General features: G+C 43.0%; 1 protein-coding gene across 1 annotated transcript; it reads left to right on the forward strand.

Moving 5' to 3' along the window:
• The first annotated feature begins 1,560 nt into the window (after positions 1-1,560).
• On the forward strand, positions 1,561-11,631 carry CUNH2orf40 (chromosome unknown C2orf40 homolog). The gene is made up of 4 exons (XM_011370147.2): positions 1,561-1,788; positions 5,799-5,846; positions 7,783-7,940; positions 11,268-11,631. Exons 1-4 carry the CDS (start codon positions 1,710-1,712, stop codon positions 11,424-11,426), a joined length of 444 nt encoding a protein of 147 aa, XP_011368449.1. The 5' UTR covers positions 1,561-1,709; the 3' UTR covers positions 11,427-11,631.
• Positions 11,632-14,728: the final 3,097 nt, after the last annotated feature.

Consider the following 14,728-nt stretch of genomic DNA (forward strand, 5'->3'; position numbering starts at 1 on the left):
CACGTTTGTGTGAGAGAGAGAAATGAAAATTCCCACTAAACAGGATCCAAGTAAACCCATCCACCTGACATAAATGGAAATGAATGACAGACTAAATGAGATAGGTATATGAGAGTGCTCTGTGTCATTTTTTCCTGAACGCAGCACCTTAGACTGCTGACCCTACTGCATCTTTTCATTAGTGGTGATAAAACAGTACCAAAGATGTGTAAGGCAGACGAGAATACCAGAGCCAAAGACGGTTCACTCTGGAATATCGTCTGGGCAAATGTGGTCCAGCGAGCATTTTGAGAAGCAGATATGGATGGATGTAGGATTGAACTGAATTGAATTGAATTGAAGTAAATTGACACGGTCATAAATCTTATGCTTTTAACACTTCTTTTTATTAATTAGTGTCTTCCTATTGGTAACCACAAGCCTTTATTTTATGAAGTTTTTTTGTTGTTCTTTTTAAGGAAATGAAAGTAGAATACCAATAAAATGTTTTTAAAAGAGAATTGCCTCCAATTATACTATTATGTCACATTACATGTGCAACCCAAGTCCTTGAGACTCTCTGTCAGACCCACTTCACACTTTTTCTTCACTCCACCATCATCTGCCTTTCTCGCTGGATATTAACATACTTCTTTCTCGCTGCCGCTGGAGAAATCCAACTGCATTACACAGGGAGCTAATTATATGCTGAAACAGTAAGCACTTAACCATTGGAAGGTGTAAAAAGAGAGAAATGTGGAAAAGAGGTAATCAGCTGAGTTCAGAGCAGATCTTAGCTGGAAGACCCCTAAAGGTAATTTCAACATTGCTGCCATTCTGTACAGGAGGCCTAGAGAGATAATTAGGTGACCCGCTCAAGGTCGATGGGGACGCATTTGTCTTGTGCTCCCTCACACAGCACCCTGCCTTCTTCCAGTCCTCTGTTTCTGAACACACCAGGTACTGGACCTCACTTTAGTGTCACTTATGTGCAAGGATCACAGAGTGCAGAGTGGGACGCTTTTGTTCTGCGAACACCTATGGAGCTCACCCAGTTCCTGGTTTTTGAAAGGCGTTTCTATTCCAGTAGTTTGGGGTGAGATGTTTTCCTGAGCTGCAGCTCTGAGCCCAGACTGTGGAGTCTTTCAGAAATCCCCAAACTCAGCACTGCCAAAGGCATCTTTAAGTGCTGAGAAGGGAATTAAGGAAATTCCAGAGGCCACTTTATAAGCCAAGGCGGGAGCCAGGCCCGGGCAGGAGCTGGCGCAATGCAAAGGCAGGGAACTACTAGCGGGGAGTGACAAGGACAACATGGGCGGCCAGGGAGCCGGGCTGGTGCAAGAGGGGAAGGCAAAGAGAGGGGGACACCTGAACCGGGCTAGGGAGGCCGGCTTCCACTTTTCCCGTGGCCGTCAGCCTTTTCCCTCCTGGATGGCGTCAACCCCTCCCTGGGCAGCCGGAATCCTGCTGGTTCCCGCCCGCCACGCTGCGCCCAGCCCCCGGCAGTCCTCGGCGGTGCCAGCATCACGAGCATCCGTGGCCTTGGAGCCGCGGCCGGAGAGCAGGACTCTTGGCTCACCGCCCGATGGCACCGCGCCCTCCCGGCGGGTCCCGCCCAGATAGGGACGCAGGCAGCGCATGCCCTCCTGCGCCCCTCTCTCCCGCGCGCCAGTCCTCCCGCACAGCTGCTAGCGGTGCACGCGTTTCCCTTCTGCCCGCCGAGTGCAGCCATGGCCGCCTCCTCCGCGCGGCCCGCTGTCCTGGCCATGACCTCGCTGGCATTGTTCCTGCTGCTGTGTCTGGGTCCAGGTAAGTGCGGCGATTCCAGGGAGCCAGAGGGAGATCAGTGATGGAGTTGGGGGCGTAGGGACCCACTCTGAGCCTTGGCAAAGTCCAAGGGGTGATAGGTCTCTTGGGTTTTGCACTTGCCGGAGTAGGAAGTGGTGTGCTTGGCCAGGAGAACAGAGTATCAACGTCAAGAGCAGGGTCTCGTGATAACCTTGGAGAAAAGTGAGGGGCTGAGGTCCGAAGGAGGGGCAGAAAGTGCAGGAAGGGGTACTGGGAGCTTAAATTGGGTGATGCTCCTCAATCCCCTTTTCATCCTTTCCCTGGACTAAGGGATAGCCAAAAGGCATCATCACTGAGATATCCTTCCAGGCACTTCCCAGTCAGATCAAATACCAAATATGCAAAGCAACAAGCAGGCCTTCTATCCCATATGGGGACCTGCTCTTAAAAAAAAAAAAAAAAAAATGCTTCATGGAGCCCCTCAGCGAATCCATTGAAAATTCCGGTTTTGTTCCCTATACAATGTGCACATTCACACACTCCCAAAATGAAGCAATTTTGCTGGTGTGCAAACATCTGAACCTTGGGAGTCCACAGACCCCGTCTTAAGAAGAGCAATCTAAAATAATATGTTTTGTCTGGACAGTGCTACCTTCTGTGGCCTGATCTTTGTGTTTCACTAGTGGCCTCATGCATGCGTGAGCGCCTTTGACGCTCACAACTCGGAGAGGCGGGTATTGTTACTCCAGATCTACTGCTAAGGGAACAGAGGCTGGAAGGCATGTAGTGACTTGACCAAAAACTGTGACTGGTGTTTTTCTCCTGAAAAATAGCTGGGCACTATTCTATGGAAATGGTAGACCCCTTGGGATACTTGGCTTCTATCTTTTACTTATTCAAAGCCGGTATGGAAAACCAAGCTCCTGGCAGATGGGGGGAAGGAGGCTTGCAGGAAGAACCTTGAGGTTGGAACTTGAGGTCCTTAGGACTGCAGGGGACTTGTGTAAGCAAGGAGGATAACTTCTGATCCAAATTACAGCCACTGGGGAGGCTAATCCATAATTTCCCATTACATGTTTATTTACTTCTCACGCTTTGTGTCCTCTGATTTTAAGAAGCACATCCCAATAAAGCGAGTGGGCATTGGCTATAAGCCATTTCTTTTCAAGACATATTTTATTTCGTTGATACCAATAAGGTACTGAAAGGAGTCAGTTAAAATATCACAGTATCATCATTGAGCTGGAATGTGAAGTTTTTATGACATAAAATGAAAATCTTTATGTAGAATTCCAAAGTGGCAATTTATGACACCCCAAAACATTTAATGGAAAAATTATCATTGCCATTCTTGACCAGTGATAAATTTATTAATAGTTAGCATCTCGAAGGGGCATATTGCAATTCTGAATCTGCTGGGAGATCTGTTCAAGATAACTAGATTTGAAAAATTCAGGAGTACCTGAATTATCGTAGCCCAGAAATAGGGACTGATGGTATTGGGATTAAAAAAATTCATACTACAGAAAAATAAAGTCACATTTATTCACTTGTTCTTTGTTTTTTTCTTCAAACAAATTTAGCGTCATGTCTAATCATATGTGTTTATATTTCAGTGTGCAGTAATCGGCACACTGGAAAATTAATAATTCATAAGTTAGGATTTATCCATGCTTTTCAGTTGTATTGCTGAGAGTTGGGGAAGCTTTCATTTCTGGAGCAGTAGTGACACATTTGCTGTGAGAAATTGCAGCCTCATCGCAAATGCCTAAACCCAATATCTATTTAAGCAGTAGACCACATTTCATTCAGTAATTGTTCATCACTTTTACAGAAGGCAAGCAGATGGAGGGACTTAATTCTGTATGGGAGATCAGCAAATATTAAGGTAGTAATGAATGCTAATGTCAGTGCCAAGGAACATAGCTGTCTGGGTTGGCAAATGTTCCCATCGATTTCTTCATCGACTCTTAAGGTTGGAAGGGAACTATAGCCTTTAAGAGTAGTCCCACCCTGTCTAAATAATCCCCGACTGCAGTGGCCTCGTCATGTTGTCACCTCTGCTTATATATACTCAGAAGCCTTGAGCAACTCATGTGAAACCTCTTGGCACAACTTATGTCAATTGTGTGGCTGCTCAAGTGTTGGAAACCTTGCTTCCTTCCCTAATCTATGGTACTGTGACCCTTAGGGCCATAGCTCCCCTGCTGCCCCAGAAGTTTCATTTCTCTAGGTTAAACATCTGAATTCCTTGACTTTTTTCTCATATAACACATGTTAGGGCTTTTTCCTCCCTGGACTCTCTCCTCTGACCACAACTCCAGTTTTTCTGTGACCTTCTGAAAGGTCACAGATGTTGTGAACTGAACCAAATAGTAGAGGAGTGGTCTGATCAGAGTAGTGAGAGAACAGAGACATGACTACTTCCTTTCTGCAAGGTGCTAGCCTTTCATTAGTGCAGCCTAAAATTGCAATTGCTTTTTAGACAGCCACATCACCATAGACTGATGCGAGCATGGGTGATGGAAGCCACTGAATCCTTCAGTAGGTGTTGCATGCTGTGCTAATATCTAGGCCCACTGTCCAGCAGGCACCCAGCCCTCCTGTGGAAGATATGAGGGCAATACCACCTGCGCACTGTCTACCCACAGTCCTTCAGTGTGGTCCCATCTTCCTGGCTGGCACACCTACTCTAGAGGAAGTTGGGAAGCACTCAAATTCGAATGCCTACCTGGAGCAAATAGGTGAAGTGGCTGTTTATGGACTATAGGGTGTACTGAGTGTCTTGGGCCCAGAGCTGTTCAAATTCAAATTTTGTAAAAACATTGGGACCACCAATAAAACACATCCACAGGAAAAGTTCAGTTGTGGGCAGCCAACTGTGACCTTCGGCTACAAATGCATTTTTTCCCCCTAACTACCTAATATATTCTGAAAGCAGGGGTTCTTAATCTTATTTGGGTCCCAGACACTTTCGAGAGTCTGGCAAAAGCTGTAACTCCTTTTCTCTGAAAACTATACCTTTGCAGATGGAAACCCAGACTTCAGGGCCTGTCTGTGGAGCGGAAAGTTAAGGACCTGGCCGAGAACGTGGGCACCAAGATCCAGTGTGCGTCTCCGTCTGGGGCCAGACTAGCTCCTTATACCTGAAGCTGCTCAGCTCACTACTTATAAGCTGGGCTTTTCCCCAGAGGCTTTGGTTGCCCCTCCAGGAGACAAGCTTTATACTTGTATGTAGCACTTAAGGATAAGAGGCGTAGATGGGTTCTTAAACCAGCTCTCCAGGCAGAGCAGGGGATTCTATCAGGTCAGACGTGTTATTTTCCATTAAAATGATTGGGCTGATTAGAAACGCTTTTAGAACTGAATAAAAATAACACCCAATGGTATAAAGAATGCGTGATGATAAGATGCTCAGGGCAAGCTACACAACAGGGCTGAATTTTAGAGAGCTAAGGGATGTTTCTTGGCTTGTGGCAGCATAACTCCCATGTCTGCCTGCCTCGATATTTACACAACTTCTTTCTCTGCATCCTCTCCGCTTCTTATAAGGACACCAGTCATAGGATTTAGAGCCCACCCTACATCCAGTGTGAAAGCACTTTGGGATCCTTAATTAATTATGTCTGCCAAGACCCTATTTCCAAATAAGTTCACACTCAGAGGTTCCAGGTAGATATGAATTATGGGAGGACCATGGAAAGTGAAAGTTTGCAGGAAGGTACATATGACAGATGGCTGGCCCTCATAAGATGTAAGGGCTAAAAGAACAATGTCACTTTGCCCAGGACTAGCTCAAATCATAATGCTCTTGGTCAGCCATGCCATTGTCACCAGTCTGAGCCATGGGCAGCCTAACCTGTTCTTCCTGCACAACACTGAATACAATAAGCATTAAACACCATAATACTCTCAAGGTGCCAAATCAAGTGAGGGGCACCCAGTGAGTTTTTCCAACTCCGATTTTTGCATTTGAGAAATTAAAGGGTACAGTGCAACTCTAAATCTGACTTCTATTTTCATTCCTGCAGGTGGCGTAAGTGGAAATAAACTCAAGCTGATGCTTCAAAAACGGAAAGGTAAATATACCCCACTTGGATAAAGGTTGCATTCTTAATGGGATTGAAATGAAACGGCATTGTGGAATGTGCTCGCTGGAGCCTTGTGTTTAGGCAATCAGGAGTGTTTACGCCTTGAAAGGTTAGCAGATCTGAAGAGCTTATTCTGTGGGTGTGTGGTGTGGCATTTTATTAGATAAATATTGCCAGTAAATGATTAAAGGTTGTTTTTCTGAAAGCTGTCAGTGTGGATTCAGAAATAAAAGAAACGGTGCTACAGTGTTAATTGAATGCTGTTTATTTTAGAACCACAGTACCCTTTGGAACACATATCTAAATTTATAGCAACCTCAGTTGGTGGGTACCAGGGATTGTATTGTCCTGGTATTCTGTATCCAATTAGCTATTGGAGGAGGATGAAACAGAAAAACTGCTTTGTTACTTACACTTGTGGTGAAAAATACTCCTCAGGTAAATGTGGTAGACAGCAGCAAAATGTCAGAAATAGAACAGTCTGGGAGCCACACAATGTGAGTCTGTCATCGGTTCCATCCATCAGCCAAGTGTGTGGCTTCGTGAAGGCCATTTTTTCTCTTGGAACTTTCATTTTCACCTGTAAAATTACAAGGTAGCTATCTCTTAGAAATTAAGAAGTGTGACCACATTTCTGATGTGAACATTTAATCACTTATCCTTGTCGTTCTGAGTTAGCTCAGGTCTGCTCCCAACGGGGCTTCTAGTACTTACCCTCTTCCCAGCTGGTGCCCCGGGCCCCAACAGGCGCTGAGCCCCTGAGACACTTTTCAGGTCAAGAGGCTCCTGGGGGAGCTCTCAGTGCCTTTCCCAGACTTCCAGCCACTCCTGAGGCCCTGGTCCATCGCAAGCTCTGAGGTACCTCTCTGTGCTGGACAGCCAGCCTTCTCCTCAAGGATACCCAGGTGACAGGAGGTCTCATAGGGCCAGCCTGACAAGGTGAGGCCGGAGAGCAAACCACTAGGATGATCACAACCTCTGGGTGTACATCCTCAGCTTTTATTCAATTCAAGCCAAGAAACATGTATGGAGCACCTACTGTGTACAAAACATTGTAACAAGCCCTGAGGGAAACACACAGATGAACAAGAGTGACAAAGCAAACCTGCTGATCTTTATCCGTGTGACCAACGATCACATAGGGCGCTTTACTTCGGTTATCCTGGACAGCCTTCATACTAGTGCAGAGACGGGGACAATCAGTCCAGTTTTGTAGTTGAGGGGACAGGGGCTCAAAACCAGGCCCAGGGGCAAACCTGGTGGCACGGAGGCTTCCCCGAGCACATCCTGCAGAGGTGGTACCTTTTAAACAGCTGAGGTTGCACAGATGTTAGAGAAAGCTGTGTTAAAGCAGGTTTCAGTACCCTTCAAGGCTCAGTCTACGCATCAATGATTTGTGAGGCCCAGAGATGGTGACCCAGCATGGCACCCCTTATCTCAGCAGCCTGATGTGAGGGCTCGCTGCCCACGAGGCGAGGCCTGGCCCCAGCCCTCTCAGGGGCCATTCTAGTCTTTTGTTCTCTCTGGTGTCCTAAGTAAGCACAGCACTCTCTTCTTTTCGTTCCGATAACATCCACCAGGGTGGCACTAGACATCCCATTGTTCCCCAAACGTAGAGCCCAGGGGAAGCCACCAGCATTCTGTGTGAGGCCTGGTGCATGACTGCAAAGTTGAGCAGAATTTCATTTCCACCCTGGGCCTTAGAAGTTGAAGGTTGGCCTGCACACCTTTACCTGGCTGTTCTCAAATAGGAGAGCTTAACTGATGAGCCGCATGGAGACTAGTGATCACACCCCACCTAAGGATGGAGTTGAGTCCAAACCATCTTCCACATGTGGCACTGAGGGGGTGGGGTGTATAACAGTGATTCACCCCAACAAGAAATAATTCTTTGTTTTTTGGGGGTGGGAATAAATCATTTCAGCACCTGCTCCAACTAAGACCGAAGTGGCTGTTGATGAAAACAAAGCCAAAGAATTCTTAGGCAGCCTGAAGCGCCAAAAGCGGCAGCTATGGGACCGGACCCGGCCAGAGGTCCAGCAGTGGTACCAGCAGTTCCTCTATATGGGCTTCGACGAAGCGGTGGGTATTCTCTCCTGCTGGGGGCCTGGCTTCCTGCAGGGCAGTGTGGCCGGGACAGGGGTATGGCTGGGGAAAATAGGGCACAAATATTAGGGTTCGTTATTGGCTCCAGAAGTACGAGCTCCCATTATATGTCACATGCTGTCCAGGCATTAGATTACATTACCATCCATATGAGGACATCAGCTGGAATTTTCCATCACACTACATGGAAACGGGAATCCCTCCCAACATGTTTCAGAAGCAGAATTCCAGAGAGGTAACTGCCCCAAATGGTCATGGAGAATCTGATTTTCCTAGGAACACTTTTAACAGTTTTGCCTGGGTGTCTCTAAAATAATTCACAACCTCCCCAAAACATTTTCAGCTTTACCTTAATAAATGTCAGAAACAACAGATCAATGCGAAGACCTGTGAGGACAATGGAAAGAGATGAAAAGTGACTTTTAAAGAGAGATGAGTCTTTGTAGATGTTGTTGGGATAACCTGTCAGTACGTTTACAGGAAAAGATGGTTCAGTTCATGCATCCAGGTAGCATGAGAGGACATATTCACTGATTTAAGGAAAAAGAATGTTTATAATCTCAGACTCCCAACTGGGGGGGCGGGTACAGGTAAGATAGCACAGGGCTAAGGTCAGGGATTCTGCTACACAGTGAGTGACAGGGCTGCACAGGGCTTGGGAGGAGCCACGGTGTACAAGGCATGGCATGGAGAACACTCAGCCTGCCACCTCAGCCAGCGAGCAATGAAGGGCCGCATCAGTATCAGGGCAGATGGAAGTGTTTTTCTAACGGGCCCATGACTCATATTGTGAATCAAGGGTGTATACAAAATATTGCAATAGGTGAAAAATTAAACATTTTATAGTTTTTAAAATTAAATTTATTGAGAAACAAAAACAAAAATAAATAAACGGGACTACATCAAACTAAAAAGCCTCTGCACAGCAAAATAAACCATCAACAAAGCAAAAAGATAACCAACCAAATGGAAAAAGATATTTGCAAATGATATTCCAATAAAGGGCTAATATCCGAAATACATGAAGGACTCAAACAACTCAAGAACAATAAAACAATTTAATTTAAAAAATGGGCAGGGAACTTGAAGAGATATCATTTTCCATGACTGCATAAAATGCAAGTCTGTAGACATATCATAATTTTCTTCCCATTCCCAACTATTGGATATATCAGTTGTTCTCCAATTACTTTTATTACTTCTCAAATATAATTTTTTTTTGTTGTGCAAATAGCTAAACTCTGTGCCAGGAATGATTCTAGTTCTTATATGAATTAATTTAACATTCACAACAACCCAAACGGCAGATACTATTATTTGCATCTTTGAGTGTAGTTTGTTTCTTAGTATTGCATTCTGCCCAGTGGAGTTACTGGGGCAAATGTAGAATCACATTTAATGGTCATTAAGTATTGTCAAATTGCATATTCTTGCAAGTCAGGTATGAGGGCACCAATTTTCTCACATCTTCAGCAGCATCTGATATTGTCACTGGAAACTTAAAAGAATAAAATTACTTATTTGATAGATGAAAATGCTCTATCATCTTTTAGTATTTTGCATTTCTTTGATTACCAGTATTTGCAGTTCATGAAAATGGATATTAAAGGTTCGACATGGGGAAATGGCTAAAATAACATCTGATGACAGGTGAGGATCAAATAAGATTTGGTGAGGATAAAGGTGAGGATCAAATAAGATTATAAGAACTAAATATGCATAGGCAGGACTAGATGGAAATTCATCAAAATGACAGTAGTAGCTGTCTTTGGCAATGGAATTATGATCTCCCCTTTTCTTTGTCTCCCTCCCACATACGGATTTTAACACACGAGGCTGCATTATTCTATAGTCATAATCATTTAAAAAATTTATTGAAAAATGTATTTAAGTCAAAATCTAAAACAAGATTATAAATGAGAAGAATCAAGGAACAAGATTATTTCGCCATGGGAAAAACCGTAGTATTGGGAGACAAGCCAGCGTTCTTTTCAAGTTGGAGCCTGGGGTGGGCTCTGACAAAGCCAAAGCCCCTGGGCTAAGGAAACGGAGACAGGCATGGAGTCCTGCTCTTCCGTTTGGCACCATTGGCTTACTGCTCACCCAGCATGGATGGCCACAGAGAGCACTATTGGGCAAGGCCAGGGTTTCCAGCTTCGAGGAGTTCTCAAATATTAATGTTCACTGGCAGGTTTATTTAAAAAAAAAAAAAAAATAGATTCCTGAGTCCCGGTCACCAGAAAGTTCGATCCAGCAGGCGTGCAGTGGTGCCTGGGAACCTGCATTTTACAGCACCCCTAGAAATTTGGTTGCAAGGGTACACTGGCTACACTTTGAGAACAGCTGGCCCTGAAGCCCAAACTTTTAAATGCACTCCAACTTCCCCAGGCCATCTTCATCTGTTCTGCATTTTTGCCCTCACACAAAACCTCTTACCAAGTCCTAAGCATCAATATGTGCAGGTTTAATCCAAATTTATCGTGCACCTTCACCACAGCCAACAAAAAAACTAGTCTTTCCTTTAAAAACAGGTTAATAGCAAAAGACTCATTGCCCAAGCTCTAAACTCAAGCATTATTCTAGGCTTCTTACTTAGTCGTCCTTTTTTCATTTTAATTAACTGCAAGTGTCTATTTTCATATGTATCAGTAATGTCTTACTTGTATTGGGTGACCCTCCAGTGCTGAGGGCAGGTGTTTGTGTTAATAAGTGTTTGTGGAACAAATAAAGGCACCAGGGCATGCCCTACCAACACCACTGTCAGGAGCACCCATAACACCCTGGCCTGTGGCTGTAATATGCCAGTGCCATGGCTGATTTAACTCAGCCAGCATTGTTTAAGCATCTGCTATGTGCGCTAGAGGGGGCCAGGCACAGGGATGGGACAGGAAGAAGAGATCTTGTCTGCCACAATGTAAGACTAGTAAGACTTAACAAGTCTTGTATGGTGCCGGGGAAGGGGTGGGGGGATGTCAGATCAAGTTGTTACTGTATCTGGCAGATTTGTTTTATTTACCAAAAAAGAGAAAAGCAGATTAAGTCTGGGATATATTTAGAACTCATGTGACAGAAATTTTCACGGGTAAGGGTGTGTATTCCTTTGGAGAAAATAGGTTTTATCGGTCTTCTGTATCTGGCTGTAACAACCTCTGAGCACAGGAATACTATGTCAACGAGTTATTCCCAGTGAGGGTTGTTAATCATAGAAGAAACACCACCACAGAGAAGCCCAGAGGTAAGATGTGGTCAGAGATGTGTGTGTCCTCCAATCCCTTCTCTGTGGTTTTCTCTCTTCTCCTCCAGAAATTTGAAGATGATATCACCTATTGGCTAAACAGAGATCGGAACGGACATGACTACTATGATTATCACCACCGTGACTACGATGAAGATGCTGCCATTGGTCCCCGGAGCCCCCACAGCTTTCGGCACGGAGCCAGCGTCAATTATGACGACTACTAACCATTTGTAACGCGGTGTGTGAGCAACCAGTAGCGATTCTTTTTCCTCTTCCCAGTGTCTGGCACTAGTTGGTTTCTGTTGTGCTTTATGTCAGCAGTTCTTTCTGTTCATTTTCTGTGACCAGAAAGGAAGAATTCAAACAAAGAATATAGATGGCTTTTGGTATTTCATGCAAGTTCCTAACAGTGCATTTTAGTTAAAAATAGCAATAAAAGCATTTTGTTAAAAAGAAAAGTCTCAGAATGGATTTGGATGAAAATTAAGCCGGTGACATTTTTTATCTCCTGGATGTTTCCGAACTTGAAGTGTCATCTGAGGGGCTCCTCTCCACTGTCGTCCCAAGCATAACCTTTCCAAGAATCCTTGCCACCACCCCAGGCAGACCCTGGGACTCAGTAAGCATCTTCCATTTGTTAAAATTTAGTCCACGTTAACTGCAAGATACAAAACCAGCAAGAAAGTGTAGTTGAAATTATTTAAGGTTACAGAACGAGGATTTCTGGGTTCCGGGCCAGAGCTAAGAGCTGCATGTGTTCAATATTATCATCCAGGACATGAAGGGTAAGAGAAAAAAGCCGAGTTTGGTTGATTTCGCAGCCCCATCTATATTAAAAAATTAAACTTTGTCCAATGAAAGATTTGTTGAATGAAAGATTCAAGAAAGATTTAAGAATATACTTCACATCATATTTAAACCACCTGAGTGAATGAAAGGGAGGAAAGTGGTGTTGGGGTGGGGAGAGGGGATAAGGAAGGTAGGAAGGAGGCGAGAGGGGAGTGAAGGATCCCAGCCATTGCCGACAGGAGGGAGCAGGCTCACAGCCTGTGCAATGCCTGCACAGGGGTTGGGGGCAGAGGGGTGGGGGCTTGGGTGAACACTATGGGGAGGTGCCACTCAGAATGGCTCTTATACTTCTGTGGGTCACAGACCCCTCTAATGGAAGCTTGTCTGTTTGTTCTCAGAAAAATGATACATAATTTTACATACATCTCTGAAACACATCCCCATTCTCAAACTGCGAACTGTGCATAACAAAAGTTTGGGGCTCAGTAAGGAAGCACTGGCTTCAGGAGAGCAGTGTTTACAATCATAACATTTGGGTAGTAATAATTTGTTTCTTCCTTTGGAATCTTTATGACTTTTGAAAATTTGTGGTAAAATATACATAATATAAAATTTACCCCTTTAACGTTTTTAGGTGTACGGTTGGTTCATTAGCATTAAGTAGATTTACATTGTTATGCAACCAGCATCATCATCCATCTTCAGTACGTTTCCATCTTCCCAAACAAACCCTGTCTCCATTGAAAACTAACTCCCCACTCCCCACTCCTCACTTCTGTCCCTGGAACTCCCCATTCTACTTTCTGTCTCTGAATCTGACTATCCCAGGGACCTCATACAAGTGTAATCATACAGTATTCATCCTTTTGTGACTTGCCTGCTTCGCTTAGCATAATGTCCCCAAGATTCATCCATGTTGTAGCATATGGCAGGATTTCTTTCCTTTTTAAGGCTGAATAATATTCCATTGCATGTTTATACCACATTTTGTTTTTCATTCATCTGTCGGACACTTGGGTTGCTTTCGCCTTTTAGCTATTGTGTATAATACTGCCGAGAAGCTGAGTATGCAAATATCTCTTCATGTCTCTGAATTCAATTATTTTGTTATATGCCCAGAAGTGGAATTATTGGATCATATGGTAACTGTTTAATTTTTTGAAGAACCACCATACACGTTTTCCATAGCAGCTGCAACTTTTCTTTTCTCTTTTTTTTCTTGACTACTACTTTTCTTTTTCTTGACTACTACTGGGCTGGCTCAAACCTCGGTGCGATGATAAAGAGGAAGGAAGAAGGATGATGGGGAGGATATCTTTACTTCCTTTCTAATCTGAAAGGGGGTGATTTCTGTGTCTCAACATAATAGATATTGTTTATAGATGTTTATTATCAAGTTAAGGAAATTTCTATTCTTTTTAAAAATATATGCTAAGAAAAAATTTTAATGTTATACATGAATGTTGAATTTCATGTTCTTTATCTATTAAGATAATATATTTTTTCCTTTTTAATCTGTTAAATAATGTGGTAAATTCTATTAATTAAAATTTGAATATTAATCATTTGAATGCCTGGAATATACCTAACTTGATCATGATTTTTTCATTCATTTTTGGATCTGGTCGGGTAATATTTGTTCAGAATTTTTGTATCCATGTTCATGAGTGTTTTCTGTTCCATTCTCTGTGTGAGAATGAAATTATCTGATTCCCAAATGTTTGGTAGCATTCAGAGAAAGCCGTTTGAATTTGGTGTTTTCTTCATGTTAACATGTCTATTGACTACATTTTCTTTAAAATTAAAGGATTATTCTAATTTTGTCTTTCTCCTTGATCTGTTTTGCTAACTTTTATCTTCCTATGTAGTCACTCATTATATTAATATTTTGAAATGTGTAGAGAGTTGTTCTTAATATCCTATCTGCTTTTCTCTGTTGCATCGGTGGTTGTGTTCTTTTTTCATTCCATTTTATTTGTGCCTCTTAAAAAATGAATCTTATCTTTCAAACCTGCAGTTTTTGCTTTGTTGATCTCTTCATATGTTTTTCTATTTCATAAACTTCTATTCTATTAATTTCATTCCTTCTGCATCCATGGGTCCTTGATTTATATTAGCGCTAAGTTCCATTTTGAACCTTCTGATTTTTTTAAAAGGCACACATTTAATATTCTAAGTTTCCTTCCCAGTATTGTATTGTATCCCAGGAATTTGATATGAAAAGTTGCATGATAAAATTTCAATAACAATTTCTCTTTTGACCCATGAGTTGATTATGAGTGTTATTAAATTTCCAAGTAAATGAATTTTTCTAATTATCTTATTGTCTTTGTTTTCTAACTTAATTGCATTGTGGTTTTTTTTTTTTTAAAAAAAATGTGATCTGTCAGGTCCTGATCCTTTGAGTATACTGAGGTCGTCCAGCTGTATGCCCGAGCCTGTCAGCCCCAACGAGTATTCCCCATGTGCTTGAAAAGAATTTGTCTTTTCCAGACGTCAGAGGTGGTCAACTCCATTAGCTCCAGCTCAAAAGTGATACCGTTCACACTTTCTATTTTCTTCCTTTTCGGGGATCCATTTGATCTACTGATTATTAGTAAGTGTGTTAAAATCAACTGTGATGGATTTAACAAATTTTTCCTTTAATTCTGTCTATACGCAAATCTGTGTGGTACACGCAGTTAGATTCGATACATCTTCCCAGTAAATGGAGTCATTTATCATTATGCAAGAAATT

Source organism: Pteropus vampyrus, unplaced genomic scaffold (assembly GCF_000151845.1).
Source record: "Pteropus vampyrus isolate Shadow unplaced genomic scaffold, Pvam_2.0 Scaffold160, whole genome shotgun sequence".
In the NCBI taxonomy this organism is placed as follows: domain Eukaryota; kingdom Metazoa; phylum Chordata; class Mammalia; order Chiroptera; family Pteropodidae; genus Pteropus; species Pteropus vampyrus.

Excerpts from the sequence above, each read along its gene's own strand:
- CUNH2orf40 (XM_011370147.2), top strand. The coding sequence starts at position 1,710 with ATGGCCGCCTCCTCCGCGCGGCCCGCTGTCCTGGCCATGACCTCGCTG. Across the intron at positions 1,789-5,798 it reads GCTGCTGTGTCTGGGTCCAG|GTGGCGTAAGTGGAAATAAA; the intron begins GTAAGTGCGGCG and ends TCATTCCTGCAG. Across the intron at positions 5,847-7,782 it reads GATGCTTCAAAAACGGAAAG|CACCTGCTCCAACTAAGACC; the intron begins GTAAATATACCC and ends AAATCATTTCAG.